Genomic DNA, 19,614 nt, shown 5'->3' on the forward strand with positions numbered 1-19,614 from the left:
ATTTTTTTTGCCCCACAAATATTTTTTTTTGTTACGCCATAGATTTTGTGGTGAAATGATTGAAGTCATTACATAGTAAAATTGGTGAAATGCAAAAATAAAAAATGGCCCTCAACGAGTTAAACGATACAAGTCTTCTACCCCCGCAATGTTAAAATAAGCATCAACAAATTAATAAAAATGCATTCGAAGAAAATGATAAAATGTGTTTAACCATTTACTCATCTCATTTAATTTACCTGCTGCTTTTTGGGGCTGATTGATAGACACACTGATCCCTGCTACTGTAACCGGAAGGGTAGTGACACCTCCAGAGACAACGGCAGATACCACCGGTGGCTTTGCCAAAGCAACTTGAGCTGTTTGCCCAGGTTGAGCTTGGATCTGACCTTGAGCCTGCAGCTTAGGATTAAAAATGGCGTGAAGTTAATGTGACAATTTTACTACAACTAGTTTAGTAATTAATGCTATATCATGTATATTCTATTTACCAGGCGAAGGTTTGTCACAGTAGCTCCAGTAAGAACAGCTCCAGCACGTGACGCAGTTACAGGTTGGACCTGTACTTGTGCTGTAGTGCCAGCCAGCGTTCCTGTCTGGGAGACCTGTTGTGGAAGCTGAAGCTTTTGTTTCTGAAGCTTCAGAAGCTGCTCCTAAATCAAAAAAATGCAAGCTAGTATATTCATTGGGATAACAATAGCATTTTTCCTGCACTCAATGGCATCTATTGATTTCAGATAAGAGTTCAATGCCCAGATCAGAGATATGGCTCTACCATCTAGCTAATGGTGTAGGTGTGAGGCCAATAACTGGGCACAGAATGCCATTAGTTAATAATTTTAGGCTGTATGCACTGCTTCAAAGATAAAAAGGTAAAACATACAAAGTAACAGATAAACACGTAAATAAATGTTCCTATGGATAAAGGTAATGCTCATAAAAGTAGACATTCATTTTAGTAATCTCATTAAAAGACAATCCAGCATGTTTCCAGCCTGGTATTCGCTTGCGTAGCAGATTAAAGCAGAACAGATTCTAGTTTTAGCATCACTAACATAAAACTCCACAGTGATCAAACATATCAGAATTACTCACAGATGTTATAGTTGATCTGCAGCATTAGACACATCCCATATCCACACGATAGGGCATAAGTGCCTGATTGCAGGGGGTCCGAACGCTGGGAACCTCCGCAATCTCCTGCATGGGGCCCCGGCTCTGCCGTGTCCCTCCTGTGCAGGAGGCGCGTCCGCCACAGCTGACACGCCCCCTCCATGAATCTCTATGGGAGAGGCAGAGATGCAGCCTTCGTGCCCCCCCGCCTCTCCCATACAGTTGTATGGAGGTGGCATGCAGTCGACCTCAGTGAGGTCGACAACATGCAGATTAGCCGCGGAGGGCCACGGCAATGCTGGGTCCCTGTACGGGAGGGGGCCAGCGGTCAGACCCCCCCCCCCCCTACATTTACAAACTTATAAGTGTCTAACACAACACAGAGACCTCCCTTTACCAACAAAGGTCATGGAACCTCCATTTCCTTAAAAGGTGTCTCTATTCTGACCACTAGGCTTAAAACCAAGCTGTAACTTCCTGTTCTGTACAGAAGTTGCCTTATCACCATAGACAGGATAATAGTTAAAGGTGACATTAATGTATAGGTAACTGAGGTACAAAAAATAGCCTCCCCCTCCCTGTAGAATGATGGTCACAGAGAATACCCCAGAATTTCTATGATATATATATATATATATATATATATATATATATATATATATATATATATATATATATATAACAGGCCCTGTCTATTGTTGCCTATGTCCATGCTGTAAAGCAGGTGTCCTAAAACTACGGCCCGCCGAGGACATTTATCCGGCCTGGTGGTTGATTTTGCTGCCGCTGTCTAAGGACATCCCTGTGTCCCGAAAAATGTTTTCAGGACACAGGGATGCCCCTGTTAACAATCTGCAGCCCCGCGTTTACTTTAAAAACGCAAGGACCGCCGGGAGGTTACGCACGCAGGGACATCACTCACGCCCCGTGCATGAGCCCATAGCAACAGAGCGCGGAGGAGCGGAGCAGCGAGCAGGACGTGCGCTGACCAGCTTGGTAAGTGTTACCAGCGGCATGTCAGCTTTGGTGCTCTGACCAGAGCACTTAAGTGGGGCAGTACACAGGCATACAGCCTCCAGCCATACACTGTATTGCTGGATGCTGTATGTCTGTGTCACGGAACATACTGCCAGCCTAATGTGGGGGGAACATACTGCCAGCCTAATGTGGGGGGAACATACTGCTAGCCTAATGTGGGGGGGAATTATACTGCCAACTAAATGTGGGGTAACTATACTGCCAACTAAATGTGGGGTAACTATACTGCCAGCCTAATGTGGGGGAACTACAACCTAATGTGGGGGATCTATACTGCCAACCTAATGTGGGGGAACTATACTGCCAACCTAATGTGGGGGGGGGGGAACTATACTGCCAAGTAAATGTGGGGGAACTACAACCTAATGTGGGGGAACTATACTGCCTACCTAATTGGGGGGGAACTACAACCTAATGTGGGGGAACATACTGCCAGCCTAATGTGGGTAGGAACTATACTGCCAACCTAATGTGGGGGAACTACAACCTAATGTGGGGGATCTATACTGCCAACCTAATGTGGGGAAACTACAACCTAATGTGGGGGAACTACAACCTAATGTGGGGGAACTATACTGCCAACCTAATGTGGGGGAACTATACTGCCAACCCTAATGTGGGGGAACTACAACCTAATGTGGGGGGAACTATACTGCCAACCTAATGTGAGGAACTATACTGCCAACCTAATGTGGGGGAACTATACTGCCAACCTAATGTGGGGGGGAACTATGCTGCCTTCCTAATGTGGGGGGGGAACTATGCTGCCTACTTAATGTGGGGAGGAAGTGTGCTGCGTACTTAAAGGGGTAGTCCACTAATAATATATATAAGTGTGCATAGGAATTTGATCATAGTTTTTTTTTTTTTTTTTTTTTTTTTTTTTTTTTTTAACTATAGTCAGGCCCTCCAACAGTCTGAGGAACAGTGAACTGGCCCCCTGTTTAAAAAGTTTGAGGACCCCTGCTGTAAAGAATCTCTCTCAATGCTTTTAAAAACAGGTAAGATGGCTGCCCCATAATAAAAAATACGAAATTACAAATCACATAATAGAAACAGATTAGAAAAAAAAAGAACATGATTCAGTATCGGGCACCAAGCACAAAGAGCAGCTCACCTGAGAGATCTTCGTAACAGCCTTAATTTGTCCTGGAGATGCCTGGGCCTGTATCTGAGACACTTGGACTTGTTGTGCCGAGTGTTGCTGGCGAAGAAGCTGGAATTGTGCAGGGGTGATTGTTTTGCCTGCCAGTGAAACCCCAGTAGTAGAGGCTGATAAGTAAAATGAAGAAAACAGCTAAATAATGTGGACTGTGAAAAAATATCACTATTATGTAAAATATATAACAATATTATAAGAAAATAAGCATCCTGTATTTCACAATTTTCTGAAATACTATTCTATTGCAACCAGAGCAAAGTATGATCAATATGATAAGTAAGAGTTACCTGTTGTCACTTGGGTGACAATGGCTCTGGCCTGTGACTGAACTGGGGTAAGATTGGAGGAGACAACTGTCCCTGCAGTCACAGCTCGCACACCTGGGCTGGTTGCTATTGTCACCATCTCTGTGGGAGCTGTTGGAGTTGTTGCTGCTCTTTGCTGAACTGTTGTCTGGAGAAAAAACAACGCTGTGCGTGAAACTAAATATAAAATAGATCTGTGAACTTCTACATGTAATCGGCGGGGACACCACCAATCACAAGAAAGAAAAGGGTGGAGTGCTGAAGGTCTTCATTTTTTATTTTTTTTATAGAGTCTCTCTTGTTTTTAAAATTTTGGTTGCCTTTATTCACTTGAGCTTTAACACCAGACATAGCCATGGAGAAAAGTAGTGTTGTGTCTTGTAAAACTACAAAGGAACCATGGCACTAAACAGAGCACCTTGGCCCTATAATTTTCTTGATCCATGGTTGGCCCCCACTGATCACACATTAATGACTTACCCTAGAAAGGTGCCATCAACATTACATATTCATAAAACCCTGCATGAATAAAGCTTGTTTACAATATCTGTACATAATATAGCACATGAATAGTCTCAGAATGGCATCTCCACTCCCATTCTTGCATTTTAAGGTAACTGCTGCTAAAAGACTATGAATAATCAGGAACTTGATTGCAAAAAAATTTATGAGCAATAAAATCATCTTTAATGACCAAATAACTAGAAAACAGTACTTACCGAAACTGTACCAGTCACCACTGGAGTTACCAATCGCTTGTGAATGGGTTGAAATGTAGCAGGAGAGACCCCTGCAACTCCTGACACTGTGTTTACAAGCACATTTGCTGTAACAGTTCCTGGAAAAAACAGAAAATAATAAAATATTAGTATTAGTCATTATATAGCATACTAAACTGTATATATTTCATAAATTTCTGCTTTGCTACAAAGAATAGATTTGAAAAAATGTATATCTTTCTATGAAAAGTCTCCATCTGCTTTATTTTGTGTTTTGCTTCAGTGTTTGATAACCAGAAGGGGAACTTAAAGGGAGGAAAAAAAATTGTACCACTTTGATGTTTAGGAATAAATTCTGTTTCTAGCTTATCACTACATAGTATAATGGAGTAGAGATGAGTGAAGTTACAGTGATTCAATTCGTCACAAACTTCTAGGCTCGGCAGTTGAGGACTTATCCTGCATAAATTAGTTCAGCTTTTAGGGGCTCCGGTGGGCTATAAAAGGGGGATACAGTCCTAGGAAATAGTCTCCTAAGACTGTATCCACCTTTTCCAGCCCACCGGAGCACCTGAAAGCTGATCTAATTTACGCAGGAAAAGTCATCAACTGCCGAGCTGCGAGGTTCATGACAAATCGAATCACTGTAACTTCGCTCATCTCTAGTGCTTAGCAAAAGTTGTTTAAAGGGATTATCTCATCAAAAACTGCACCACTCTTGTCTTTAGTTTGTGTCTGATATTGCAGTTCAATTGCTTCCCCGAACACCCGAGATTTTTTTTATTTTTTTTTTTATTGCAGCTCAAGAAATGCAGACGCCACAGGTTAGTGAAATGTGAAGGATAGTTGTAAAAGCACAAACAACTGCCATTTTGCTAACACTCTGTTCTGGGTGTCAACCCAGTTCATAGCAATAACATAACAAATTTACACGTACTAATGCAATTCTGCAACTGGGATTTGGTATCCCAAGTGTTTGTGTTTTTATGTAGAAAAATAAATTAAAAGTAGAGTTTACTCTCACCAGTAGCAATGGAGGTTCCAGATACAGCAGCCTTTATAGTTCCAGTCTGTCAAAAAGAAGACAATATAATTATAATACTTCAAAGATTTAAAGGGGTAGTCCAGTGCTGAAAAACATATTCGCTATCCTAAAGGATAGGGGATAAGTTTTGGATCGTGGGGGGGGGGGTCCAACCGCTGGGGCCCCCTGCAATCTCCTGTACGGGGCCCCAGCTCGCTGGCCAGATAGCGGGTGTCGACCACTGCACGAAGCGGCGGCGGAAAAGCCCCCTCAATTCAGCGCTATGGCAGAGCCGGAGATTGCTGAAGCAGCGCTCTGGCTCGGCAATAGAGCTGTATTGAGGGGTGCTTCGTGCGGTGGTCAACTTGCCCCCTTCCCGCGGGCTGCCAGGGCCCCGTACAGGAGATCACGGGGGGGGGCAGCGGTTGAACCCACCGCGATCTGAAACTTATCCCCTATCCTTAGGACAGGGGATAAGTTTTTCAGCACTGGATTTCTCCTTTAATCTGTTACAATGAAAACAGATGCACAACCTTTAAAAAATTGTCTCATGAAAAAATGTTGAACAGAATTTTGCACTTAAAATGGAATAATGCTTGAAAGTTGGAGTTACTTTTAATGGTTTCTTATCCTACAGATGATTGCATACACTTAAAGCACCAGATTAGACTTAGAGGAATTAGAGGATTTTTCAATGGGCCCACCCATTCTAATATAATAACTCCTTGTGGTCCATTCTTGTGCTGACATCACTCTACTAACTAATTAAGGCACCAGGACGTACAGAGTGGTGCTCGCGTCATGCACGGCAGGTCCCGGCTGCTATCAGCAGCCAGCGACCTGCCGGTAATGGCGGACATGAGCGATCACAATGATGTCCGCCATTAACCCCTCAGATGCCTTGATCAATACAGATCACAGCATCTGCGGCAGTGCGGTCGTCCGTCTCCAGGGGTCTTCTGCTCTGGTCTGAGATCGAGCAGATCAGAGCAGAAGAGTGCCGATAATACTGATCAGTGCTATGCCCTATGCATAGCACTGAACAGTATTAGAAATCAAATGATTGCTATAAATATGGAGACATAAAAAGTGTAAAAATAAAAAATAAAAAGTTTAAGAAAAAAAAAGGGAAAAATCCCCTCCCCAATAAAAATGTTAATTGTTCGGTTTTGTCATTTTACCCCCAAAAAGTGAAGAAAAAAAAAATGAAGAAACATATTTGGTATCGCTGCGTGTGTAAAGGCTCCCTTATGGTGAACGGCATAAACGTAATTAAAAAATGTAAAAAAGGTCAAAATTGCTCCTGCGCCAAGGGAAGAGGAGAGAAATGGCAGGACCAAGACAACCAGCTGTCGCTGAACCATACATGAATGGAGGAGAGTGCAAAGGCTGCATGAGCAGCAGAAGATAACCAAGAAATGGGGGAGTGCCAAGCAGCAAAAGTGGGTTGAGCACACAGACAAAGCCGGCGAACGCTCTTCTGATTCCATTCAGCAAACCAAGGACCCAGCCAGGCACCCCACCAATGTAGGAGGGAAGACAGATGGCTGCATCTTGCTAGTAAAAAATGATCCGTGCAATAGACCCCCTACTGGACGGGGGAAAAAGATCAGGGGCAGTCGAGATGGAAAACACAGACACAGACCGTGCCAAGCCCCCTGATCGCTGTACACCTGTGGAAGAGGGATTGCCAAGTGATTCAGGTACTGTAGGAGCAGGCAAACACCGCCTGTGGTGATGCAAACACAGCCCTGCGGCAATTGGTAAAGAACTGGGAGAACATAGCAACCGTAGGAACCCTGCGACAACTTCCGAGGCATGGAGGAGCTATCTGTATCCCCAGAGGGATCTGATCCCTGGACACTGGTGTTGGGTAAATAAACAAAAGCGTGAGCATGAATGCAAGTAAGGAGCATTCATATCAACATATGACCTTGGGGGTAGGCCTATGCCTGTGGGAACTGAGTCATCTTGGTCAAAGTCGAATATGCAGTAGAGCAAACAACTGAGGAACTCAGCATAAGAAAAACAGGTAAGAGACCTGGAGGCATAGGGGGGGCCGCAGAACATACTGAGCTGTCCCATTAGGCCCCATGGTGGAACAGAGGTGCTCGACCGCAGGAGTACTGTGGAAACAAGACCACAGGAAGGCCTGAGGTACACCCCACTGAAAAATAGGGGAGGTGGGCTCTATACCTGCAGAGTGTCTGTATCATATATAGGGACACAAGATGGCTACCTCACGAAAGTAGCGAGGTACCAAGGCCACGAAAAAACAGACAGCGCAAAAGTCCGACGGTATGGAAAACAGGCGTAGCACCTACGGTGTGCCATAACCATGACACCTTGCATTAACAGTGGTGTACCACAACTCCAGCCGCGGATGTGGCAGCCATGTGATGGGTGACAGGCGGCGGAGGAAACCACGCAGACAACTGTCTGGCTTACTGATATCGGGTCCATTCTGTGTCCACTCAGGGTCACTCCCTTGGAAACCTCTCACTAAAAGTGGGGATCCGGAACTCAAGCCAGGGATGCGGCCGGCATGTGGTTGGTGCCCAGTGCCGGAGGAAACAATACAGTCACTAGTCAGGCTGATTGCCAACACACTTCAAGATCACTCCTTGACAGGGGACTGGCGGCGGCGACCACTACTGGTTTTCTAGTACCCTCCCGGGAATAAGGGGCCGTATGGTGGACTCTTCAGGCACAGGGTAGCGGAAGAAAGCTCAGCCCCCCCCCCCCCCCCCACGGAAGGGCCCCCCAGCTTCCGCTAGGAATGCATATGCACCAGCAGGCATACCACAATGGCATCATGAACCGGAGGGAGGGACCGGAATTTGGCTGCGGCAGACATGGCATGGCATCCAGCGGTAGGGAAAAAACTGTCACAGAATGTATCCCCAGGATTTCCCAAAAGATCTAGAAAGCATTGTCAACGACCTGCCACAGCGGTTTACATATGCTCCCTCACCGAGTAAGAACCATGTAGGCATGCCTCAAGAGGCAACTGTGTTTGTCATACTAGGCACCATTTAGGGGACACAAACCAAAGCGGCCCCCAGAACAAAAATACATTTAATATATGGACCCCAGACAGGAAACCCAGCAGATCTAAAGCAGAAAAAAACATATCAAAGGTTGCAATAGAGTTTGGTCGCCACTAGAGGGAACACACTAGAAGGAACTGAAAGTCAGGAGCTGAAAGAGATCTCTCTCTTTCTAAACGAAACTATAATGCCGGCCCTCGGCGTGCTACATCTCCCGACAGGGAGGGAGAGAGAGAGATGTCAGAGCAGCGCACGGCCGGAGGAAGTGGGCTGAGCTACGCCCAAAACGCCGTGCAGGTGCCCTGCTTGATGGGGACTTGTGCGGCTGCGTGAGGAGGGGAAAGACTAGTGACTAAGCCACGGTAAGCGTTGAAAAGGCAGCAGCTTAAGCGCAAACTGAGGACTCCTGGCTCCCCGGCCCCAGTGAAACATATTAACCCTGTATGGGATCCCAGGAGGGTAAAGCATAGCCCCCTAGAAAGAATAAAGATCAGCACCCAAGTAGAAATGTAGAAGGAAGGGGGGGGGGGGGGGGGGGATACTTACCTAACCCACCAATAATCACCTACCGATGACTTCAACCAGGTAGGTGTTACCTGCATCATGCCAGGTTGCATCAGCAACACAAGCAGGGACCATAGGGGGACCCGGACCCAAGGTACTACCCCTGGCTGTTGGCGAGAAGGGGTTAACAGCACATACTCTATGTACTGTGTCCCTTCATCGCATAAGGGGGAACAGGTAGTGCCATGCTCCTGAACCCCCACCTGAAAATGGGAAACAAAAGGGAGGGAAAAAACTAAACAGCCCTTCCTAGAAAATAATAAATTGCCTCCTGCTGACACTCACTAAAACAGATTACCTTACTCCCAGTGGGTGGGTATATCCTGGCAGGGAGGAAACCTTTTTTTCCTAGTGTCAGCGCCTCCTAGTGGCAAGAGCATATACCCATCAGTAAGGTGTCCCCCCAATGAAGAGCGACTGAGAAACCTCAATAAGTACTGCTTCTCTACCTGAAATTTCAGCAAAAAAACAAACCCAAAAATAAAATGTAAAGTGGTGAGCACTGAATCTTGCAAAAGATAACAGGATATAAAAAGCAAAAGCAACTTGCTGGAGTAGTACTGTTATAATGTTGGATGTGGACTATTACACTGCATAAAAACCACCATCAAATACTACATAAAATGCCTTATTTTAAAAGAAAGTCCTTGTTCACATTAGCATCACAGAGCTCTGTTCAGGAGTTCTGTTAGAGCTGCTGATAATGGGGCTGGGATAGAGAGTGTCACAACTGACATCAACAGATCTGAACAGGTCCCACTTACTTTAAAAGGGGTCTGTCATGGTCTCCATTAGATGTGTTATTTTGCAAGACTTTGGCAGAGAAAAAAAAAACAACAACCTGACATGCAGGATTTTTTTTCTCCTCCAATGTTCTGTCATTTTAGAAGAATCAGCGAAAGGAGCTCCATAACAGAGCTCTGAACATCAATGTGACAAAGCCTAAACGTTTTATAACTCAGCACCATAGGCCATAAATCTTGTTATACAGTTAATAAACACTTACAAGAAGTGCTGGAGTTGTTATGGAAGCCGTGGCTGTGTTAGGACCCTTGGTTGCAGGTTGCTGCTGAACGACAACTTGTGCCTGAGTCACTGCAGGAGCTGGTGCCTGGACTGGTGCCTGGACTGGTTGTGCTGCTGCTGGCTGAGCTACTTGTTGTCCATTTTGTTGTGGCTGCTGCTGTAATGGGCCAGACTGTTGCTGTGCACGAACCTGTTCCAAAGCCTAGAAGACATGTAATGTGTTTCAGTTATTTAAATAGATCCACAGAAGTAACTACAAAAAGTTAGGAAAGTTTGCAGAATACAAAAATGCACCTTCTTTTCTTTGGCTATACGATCTGCACGCTGTGATGCCACTTGAATTGGTTGCAAAGGCTTGTCATAGTTGATGCCACTGGTAAAGGAAAAGTATATATTTATTAAGTGTTCGTGAGAATGAAGAGCTAAACTGATATGACTGAACCCATTAATAAGAAGACAGTAAAAGACCGCACGGGATTAATCCATTGTGCCAGTATCCATCCAGATAGCCAATCCGCATACTACACATGCGACAAAGTCCAAGACCACAGCACTAGGAATGAAAAACTATGGAAATGTGCAAAAGAGCTGTAGTTTATTGGGAACATATCCAGGTTTCCATTCCGGGTGCTGTGGTCGCATTGACACTTTCACATGAACCTATTAATATTTACTGCTTTATGTCAATCTGCAAAGCAGAAATAAAATGTGCTTTATTTTTAAACCACTTGGAAAAAATTATGACGTAACACAGTGTAAAAAAAATCAAAGGATAAGTAAAAAGGACAATTTTACAATAACATTTTACAATAGCATAACCACAAAAAAATGTTTAAATAAAAATCAAACAAGACATAATGAAGAGAGGATTTTTATTTCCTTAGTATTTATTGGGGGCCACAGGAGACCATGTGTACAGGCTGCTGTCACTAGCAGGTACTGACTTCTCCACAGGTAAGTGACTTCTCCAGAGCAGAATACACTTCTATTTAAAAATCTTATCCCTTCCAGTACTTAGCTGCTGTATACTACAGATAAAGTACAGAAAAACTTGTGAAGTTCTTTCCAGTCTGACAATTGAGCTCTCTGCTGACACCTCGGTTTGTGTCAGGAACTGTCCAGAGCAGGAGAGGTTTTCTATGGGGATATGCTTCTAATCTGGACAGTAGCTGACATGGACAGAGAGCAGAGAGCATTGTGGTCAGATAGAAATGAACTATTCAACTTCCTCTGTAGTCAGACTGAAAAGAACAACACAATGTTCTCTGTAGTATACAGCAGCGGATAAGTATTGGAAGGCTTCAGATTTTTAAAGAGAAGGAATTTACAAATATGTTTAACTTTCTGGCACTAGTTGATTTGAAAACATTTGTTTCCCACTTGTTTTCCACCGGAGTACCCCTTTAACCCCTTAAGGACCCAGCCCATTTTCACCTTAAGGACGGGAGCATTTTTTGCACATCTGACCACTGTCACTTTAAGCATTAATAACTCTGGGATGCTTTTACTTTTCATTCTGATTCTGAGATTGTATTTTCGTGACATATTCTACTTTATGTTAATGGTAAATTTTTTGTCGATACTTGTATCATTTCTAGGTGAAAAATTCCAAAATTTGATGAAAACTTTGAAGATGTTGCATTTTTTTTACTTTGAAACTCTGCTTATAAGGAAAATAGACATAACAAATAAATTATATATAGATTCACATATACAGTATATCTACTTTATGTTGGCATCATAAAGTTGATATGTTTTTCTTTTGGAAGACATCAGAGGGCTTTCAAAGTCCAGCAGCAATTTTCCAATTTTTCTCAAATTTTTTTTCAAAATCTGAATTTTTCAGGGACCAGTTCAGTTTGAAGTGGATTTGAAGGGCCTTCATATTAGAAATACACCATAAATGAACCATTATAAAAACTGCACCCCTCAAAGTATTCAAAATGATATTCACAGGAATAGCAGCAAAGTGAAGGAGAAAATTCAAAATCTTCATTTTTTACACCGACATGTTCTTGTAGACCCAGTTTTTTTAATTTTACAAGTGGAAAAAGGAGAAAAATCCCTCCAAAATTTGTAACCCAATTTCTCTTGAGTAAGGAAATACCTCATATGTGTGTAAAGTGTTCGGTTTCTCTGAAATGGGTTTTGGGGGGCATGTCACATTTAGGAAGCCCCAATAGTGCCAGAACAGTTATTTAAAAAAAAAAAAAAAAAAACACAACATGGCATACTATTTTGGAAACTACACCCCTCAAGGAATGTAACAAGGGGTACAGTGAGCCTTAACACCCCAAAGGTGTTTGACGACTTTTCATTAAAGTCGGATGTGTAAATTAATTTTTTTTTCCACTAAAATGCTAGTTTTTCCCCCAAATTTAAAACTTTTACAAGGGTAATAGGAGAAAATGCCGCCCAAAATGTATTACCCCATCTCTTCTGAGTATGGAAATACCCCATGTGTGGACGTCAAGTGCACTGTGGGTGCACTTCAATTCTCAGAAGAAGACCCATTTGACTTTTGGAAAGCAAATTTTGCTTAAATGGGTTTGGGGGGGCATGTCACATTTAGTAAGCCCCTATGGTGCCAGAACATGGCATCCTATTTTGGAAACTATACCCCTCAAGGAACGTTCGAAGGGGTACAGTGAGCCTTAACAACCCACAGGTGTTTGACAAATTTCCGCTAAGAGAAAGGGGGGGGGGGGGGGGATCAAACCTCCAGCTGTTGCAAAACTACAACTCCCAGCATGCTCTGACAGACCATACATGCTGGAAGTTGAAGTTCTGCAACAGTTGGAGGCACATTGGTTGCACAACACAGAGTTTGTAACTAGAACTCCCAGCATGTAAAGTCTCTCGGTGCATGCTGGGAGTTGTATTTTTGCAACAGCTGGAGGCACACTGGATGCGAAACAGTGAGTTAGGACACAAACTCTGTTTCACAACCAATGTGTCTCCAGCTGTTTCAAAACTGCAACACTCACAGCATGCATTGACAGTCGAAAAGTTGTAGTTTTGCAACAGCTGGGGGCACATTGCTACGACTTCCAGCATGCCCTTTGGTAGTCTGTGCATGCTGGGAGTTGTAGTCATGCAACAGCTGGATGCACACCTTTTCATAGAAAAAATGAGCCTCCAGCTGTTGCATAACTACAACCCCCAGCATGCACAGACTACCAAAGGGCATGCTGGGAGTGGTAGTTGGCACTCCAGTTGTTGCAAAACTACAACTCCCAGCATGCCCTTTGGCTGTGAACAGGCCTCACCTCCTGCTGTATCCTGCCGCCGGGGCCGCCACCGCACCTGCCACTGCCGCTCCCGAGGGGGCCCCCGCCGGGCCAGGGAGAGGTAGGAGACCTCTGCCAGCCCCGATTGCCGCCCAGCAGGGCAGTGATTGGTCGGTCATTCTGACCGATCAATCACGTGATCGTGAGGTGGCACCCCCTACTCCTTTTTTCTGGGTCACCAGAGACCCGATATCGCCGGTCTGAATTGACCAGCGATTTGCGTCGATCTCCGACAGTGCCCCCCCCAGGGGTTTGCACGGGGTCCCTGCTGAATGATTTTCGGTCTACGCCCACTGCGCAGCGGGGACAGAAGGGGTCCTTAAGGGGTTAATGTGAAGGAAGAAACTGGTCTGCAGAATGCAGACCTATGTCTGCCGCCTACAGACACAAAGCTAAAATAGCTCAGAGCCAGTGGATGGGTATATCTCCTAGTGGCAGCAGCCTATACCCATGGTGTCCTATGCCCCAAATGAAACAAAAGAGAATGCTGGTAAAACTGAGCTGCATGTTTACTGTAAAAAAAAACAAACAAAAAAAACAAAGTATCTCAATATAACCACCAATTACCAATTATAAGTGAATTCATGACAAGACTAATAAATGGCTGATCAATTTACCTCTCTGCAAGGACAGATGCATGCTTGGGATTTTTCTGGAATGGATTCATTCCCAGCCTAAAACAGACAACCGTAACTTAAGACAATAAATCATTTAGCAAAAATGTTATATAGTGGGAAACAAAGTACATAAGCAGAAGACAAAAATGGCACAAAGTATGCACACAGCTGTGCTCAAGAGACAACACACACATACACTGTAAAAATCATTAGATCTTGTCTAGTGTAGTTTTATGCTGCAATACTCACAGAGGTTTGCTAGGTGGACTTCTCTTTCCAGCAGTCATCTTCATCATCTCAAAACGTGTTGTGTATAACTGGCTGTGGGATAATCCCTCATCTTGTGCATAAATCTGGTTGGTCCTTAAAGGTTTATTCTTTTTTTAAAATAAAAATAAAAAATCTTTAAGCCCACAAACCAGTTCCAAAAGTGCACATCATGATGGGAGAATGGTCTCCCATGATAAATGGTTGAAGTATTATCCTTCAGATTAAAACCTTTACTCAAACATACCTTGAATATGTTTTCTGACTTCTTCTTTGGACTAGCTTCATACAGTAGCTGCAACATAGATAAGAAAGAATATGATTGCAATTTATACTACAAGATGTCATGGTACAACTGAAAGCTTATGCTTAAAGGGGCTTTCTGGACCTTTTTTTTGTTGGCCTTTCCTTAGGATATCTGATCGGTAGGGTTCCAAAATCAGGCCTTTGATCAGCATTTGATCTGCTCGTCAGAGCAGAAACACTAACATATACAGAGCCCAGCAGGTAGCTCCAGACATTGTATAGTAGACATGCTAGGTTACTGCAATTCAGCTCTCAATCACTTCAACTAGGCGTTTTCACCCCATCAATCTGATATTGAGCTATTCTGGGGACAGATCATCAGTAAAAACAAAAACCCTTTATCCCATAGATTTCATCGGGTGTACATGTACACCCTTACCATCTGGGACTAAATGTAAATGTATGCCCAAGTTTTTTTTTGTTTTGTCGTACATTTTATGGTAAAACGAAAGGTATCATTACAAAGTAAAATTGGTTACACAAAAAAAAAAAATTCCTCACATGGCTCTGTAGGTGGAAAAATACAACAGTTATGTCTCTTAAAAGAGTACTATGGTGTTTTTTTTTTTTATTATCATCCCCTGTGCTCGAGCTGCAAAACTATACAAAACAAACTTTAACTCACCTGCCTATGTTCCCCCGTTACTCCGATATCTGTCCCGTTCTCCGGTCCCAATTTTCTTCCGCTTCCTGCGGGTCGGGGAGTCACGTCACTCTCAGCATATCACCAGCCGCAGCAATGTCCCGCTGCAGACGGTGATACGGTGATAAGCTGAGCCCAGCGTGACTCACCGACCCACAGGAAGCAGAAGACGACAGGGATCAGAGAACAGGACACCGATATCGGAGCAACGGGGGAACATAGGCAGGTGAGTTAAAGTTTTATTTTTATAGCTTTGCCACCCCAGCACAGGGGATAATAAAAAATAAAAAAAACAAAAAAAAAACACCATAGTACTCCTTTAAAAGGCGAAGAGAAAAAAACTAAAATGCAAAAGAGAAAATTGGTTGTGTCCTCAAGGCCAAAATGAGCTGTGTCCTTAACTCCTTAATGACGCAGGACGTATATTTAACATCCAGGACCCGCGGCTAATACCAAACACATCAACGATCGCGGTGATGCCCGGTAATAACCCTTCAGACACGGTGATCAAAGTTGATCGCCACTTTTGAAGTGAAAGTGAAACTTTCCCGGCAGCTCAGTGGTGCTGTTCGGGACCACCCAATGAAATCGCAGTGTCCCAAAAAGCTTGCAGGACGCGAGGAGGATCCCTACCCTGCCTCCTCACTGTCTGATCGCCAAATGACTGCTCCGTGCCTGAGATCCAGGCAGGAGCAGCAGAGCACTGATCAATGCTATGATATTGCATGGCAGTGATCAGTGTAGGAAATCTGTGAAAATAAAGTGTTAATAAATGTGATTTAACCCCTTCCCTAATAAAAGTCTGATTCACCCCCCTTTTCCCATAAAAATAAATAAATAAATATGTAAATAAAAATAAATATAAAAACATATGTGGTATCGTTGCGTGCACAAGTGTCCAAACTAAAAAAATATATCATTAGTTAAACCGCACGGTTAATGGCGTACACGTAAAAAAAAAAATTCCAAAGTCCAAAAAAGCGTATTTTTGGTCACTTTTTATACCATAAAAAAAATGAATAAAAAGCAATGAAAAAAGTCAGATCAAAACAAAAATGGTAATGATAAAAACTTCAGATCATGGCGCAAAAAATTAATCCTAATACTGCCCCTTATATAGAAAAATAAAAAAGTTATAAAAGGTCAGAAGAGGACATTTTTAAACATATTTTCGCGCATGTAATTATGATTTTTTTCCAGAAGACAAAATCAAACCTATATAAATAGGGTATCATTTTAATCATATCAAGCTACAGAATAAAGAGAAGATGTAATTCTTACCAAAAAATTTACTGCGTAGAAACGTCGCAATGATTTTTTTTTTGTTTCGACGTAAAAAGGAGATTTTTTTTTTGTACTCACCGTAAAATCTCTCTCTCGTAGCCTTCATTGGGGGACACCTTACTGATGGGTATATGTTCTTGCCACTAGGAGGCGCTGACACTAGGAAAAAAAGTTGGCTCCTCCCTGGCAGGATATACCCGCCCACTGGAAGTGAGGTAATCAGTTTTGTCACAAAGCAATAGGAGAAGCCAACAAAGACATAAGTCCGAAGGACCCCGTAAAAGAATCACAGAAAAAGACCCAAAAAAGATCATCCGGACAAAAAAGGAAGATATGGGTGGGTGCGGTGTCCCCAATGAAGGCTAAGAGAAAGATTTTACGGTGAGTACAAAAAAAAAAAAAAAAAATCTACTTTTCTCAGCTCTTCATTGCGGGACACCTTACCGATAGGACTTACCAAAGCAGTCCCCTAGGGTGAGAATAACAACCACTAGAGAAAGGGAACCAGTCAGAGACCGAACCCACTCGACCGTTAGGCCTGCGGATGAGACTCCAGGCCAGAGATAACCAGGCCCAAAAACTGAGCTCCCGGAAGATCCCACGTCCATGGAGATGGGCTAGGATGCCAAGGGACCATCTTATGCAGACTAAACCTACGGTCCATATAGAGAGACAAGAAAAGTAGATTTTTTATGCTTACCATAAAATCTCTTTCTCGGAGGATCCATTAGAGGACACAGAACCGTGGGTATATGCTCTTGCCACTAAGAGGCGCTGACACAAGGCATACAAAAAAAGGTCGGCCCCTCCTGGCAGGATATACCCCGCCTACTGACCCTGAGCTAATCAATTCAGTCCCGAAGCAGTAGGAGGCAACCGACAGAAAAGAAACCAGCAGCAGTCCCCGGGGTGGGAAAAAAAAAGTATCCAACACAGAATCAGGCAGAGGACTGAACCACTGCCACCTGCAACACCTTACGGACCAAATTGGCGTCAGAAAACGCGAAAGTCTGCACTTGATAGAATTTGGTGAAAGTGTGCAAGGGCGACCATGTGGCCGCCTTACAGACTTACAGGGCCAAAGCTCTATTGCGGAGAGCCCGAGGAGCTCTAACAGAACGCGTGGAATACGCAGTCACTTGAAAAGGAGGGACCTTCCCTTTGCAGTGATACGACTCCGAAATGGCCGAACAGATCCACCGTGAAATGGTCGCAGTGAAAGCCCCTTGCGACTACCCTTATGAATCACAAAGAAGGAGTCACCTTGACTAAAAGAGGAGGTGACCGTGAAGGGAAGTGAACTGTGAAGCATTGGAAGGGGACGGACAAAAGGAAGGGAGAACAACCTCCTTATTCACAAGAAAAGAGGAAACTACTTTTGGCAACAAAGAGGGAGGTGGGCGAAAAACCACCTTGTCCTGATGAAGGACCAAAAGAGGGGAACGACAGGAAAGAGATGGCGACTCAGAGACCCTCTGAATGGAAGTGATTACAATGAGAAATGCGAAAAGATGCAAAGGGAGGCATCCCGAAGGGGTTCGAACGGAGCCTCCCTCAAAGCCCCGAGTACCAGGTTGAGGTCAAACAGAGGGAGGGGGGGGGGGGGGTATCTGAAAAGTGGCGCCTTATGGGCAACACCCTGCAGAAAGGTGCGGACATAAGAATCAGAAGCAAACTGCTGCTGGAACAGAATAGTAAGGGCCAACACTTGACCCTTAAGATAGCTGAGGGTCAAATGCTGATCCAACCTTGATTGGAGAAAAGCCAGAAGGCGCGGAAAGGAAAACACAATCGGGGAAAAGGACTGCGCCTCGCACCACCGGAAATAAGCTTTCCAGGTGCGGTGATAAATCCTGGCGGATGAGGGTTTCCGTGCTCGAAGCATGGTACGAATCCACCGGAGGAAAACCCCCGTGCCCTTAATACTTCAACCGCCACGCCGTCAAAACACACCTCCCTAGCCCTGGAGACTCGCATCAGTCGTGACGACCTGCCAATGGAGGGGGAGGAAGGACCTACCTAGAAGAAGGGGAGAATGGAGCCACCAAAGAAGGGACCGCCGAAAGGACGGGGGCAGAAGGATCGGTCGATCCAGTGAAAGAGGAGACTTATCCCACCTGGCCAGTTGGAGGGAGCAACAATGAAACTGGGCAAAGGGGACTGCTTCCATGGCAGCCACCATCTGGCCCAGGCCCTCCATGCAGAAACGAATTGGAATCAGGGAGGGGCGGTGGAGACGACGGACACTCAGCTGCAGCGAGTGCCGTTTGTCTAAAGGAAGGCGAACACTGGCTAACCGAGTGCTCCTTCTTGGGAACAGCAAAGAGGTTCGAGTAGAACCCGGAAAAACACTCCCCTGGTGGAACTGGCACTATCACTCCCTGAGAGAGGAGTGTATGCAAAGCGACCTGAAAAGCCGCTGCCAAAGAAGGGGAACGCGGAGGGCGGGATCGGAAGAAACGGTACTTGGGGATGGAAGTGAATTCTATCCGATAACCCTCGGAAATGATGTCCCGCACCCAAGAGTCCTGGACCTGAGCTAGCCAAATGTCCTAGAAAAGAGACAGGCAACCTCCCACCCGAGAAGACGACACGGGTGGGGGGCACCCCTTCAGGAAGAAGGCGGCTTACGGGTACCAGGCCTCGCCAAAAAACTGCCGGAATCATTGTCCAACTTCCAGGAAGGACGCGCCTTGAAAGAGGGGGCTTTCCTAGCCTGGGGGGCCTGTTTGGGAGGGCGACCCGATGCAAATGGTCGAAAGGAAGCAGTTTTCCGATGGGGGTCGGAGCGACGGGGCTTGTTCTGTGGCAGCAGAGAACTCTTACCTCCCATAGCTTCGGAGATAATTTCCTGCAGCCGTTTCCCAAAGAGCCGGGAACCAGAGAAGGGTAACTCTGTTAGTGATCTCTGTGAAGCAGCATCAGCTTCAGCCACATGGAGCGGCGAATGGCGACCAAGTTACCCAAAGCAAAGGCTGGGCAGCGAGTGGACTCTAAGGCCGCTGAACAGAGAAAGTCACCGATCTGAGAGAGCTGGTGGGCCACATCCGCCAATTCCTCCCTAGAAGCACCCGAAAGGATACCCTGGCGAATTTGGAAAGCCCAAACCGAAACCGCCTTGGCTACCCAGGCAGAAGCAAAGGTGGGAAGTAAGGAGGACTCTGCCGTGGACTTCGCCAAGTTTTCAATTTTCTTGTCTGCCGGAT

The 19,614-nt window shown here is 44.7% G+C and overlaps 1 protein-coding gene across 7 annotated transcripts in view; it reads right to left on the reverse strand.

Annotated features, from left to right (window-relative positions):
• The window catches only part of LOC130283558 (E1A-binding protein p400-like), a 184,641-nt gene that overhangs the window by 27,614 nt on the left and 137,413 nt on the right, over positions 1 to 19,614 (reverse strand). For all 7 annotated transcript variants that reach the window (XM_056533179.1, XM_056533174.1, XM_056533178.1 and 4 more), the window contains 11 exons: positions 14,423 to 14,470; positions 14,158 to 14,285; positions 13,909 to 13,965; positions 10,296 to 10,374; positions 9,982 to 10,203; positions 5,362 to 5,407; positions 4,338 to 4,456; positions 3,601 to 3,766; positions 3,269 to 3,423; positions 492 to 653; positions 240 to 402 (listed from right to left, as the gene is read on the reverse strand). In XM_056533179.1, the coding sequence (XP_056389154.1) occupies positions 240 to 402; positions 492 to 653; positions 3,269 to 3,423; positions 3,601 to 3,766; positions 4,338 to 4,456; positions 5,362 to 5,407; positions 9,982 to 10,203; positions 10,296 to 10,374; positions 13,909 to 13,965; positions 14,158 to 14,285; positions 14,423 to 14,470 (1,345 nt within the window). The remainder of the gene's footprint in view (positions 1 to 239; positions 403 to 491; positions 654 to 3,268; positions 3,424 to 3,600; positions 3,767 to 4,337; positions 4,457 to 5,361; positions 5,408 to 9,981; positions 10,204 to 10,295; positions 10,375 to 13,908; positions 13,966 to 14,157; positions 14,286 to 14,422; positions 14,471 to 19,614) is intronic.

The sequence above is a fragment of the Hyla sarda genome, chromosome 1 (genome assembly GCF_029499605.1).
Source record: "Hyla sarda isolate aHylSar1 chromosome 1, aHylSar1.hap1, whole genome shotgun sequence".
Classification (NCBI taxonomy): domain Eukaryota; kingdom Metazoa; phylum Chordata; class Amphibia; order Anura; family Hylidae; genus Hyla; species Hyla sarda.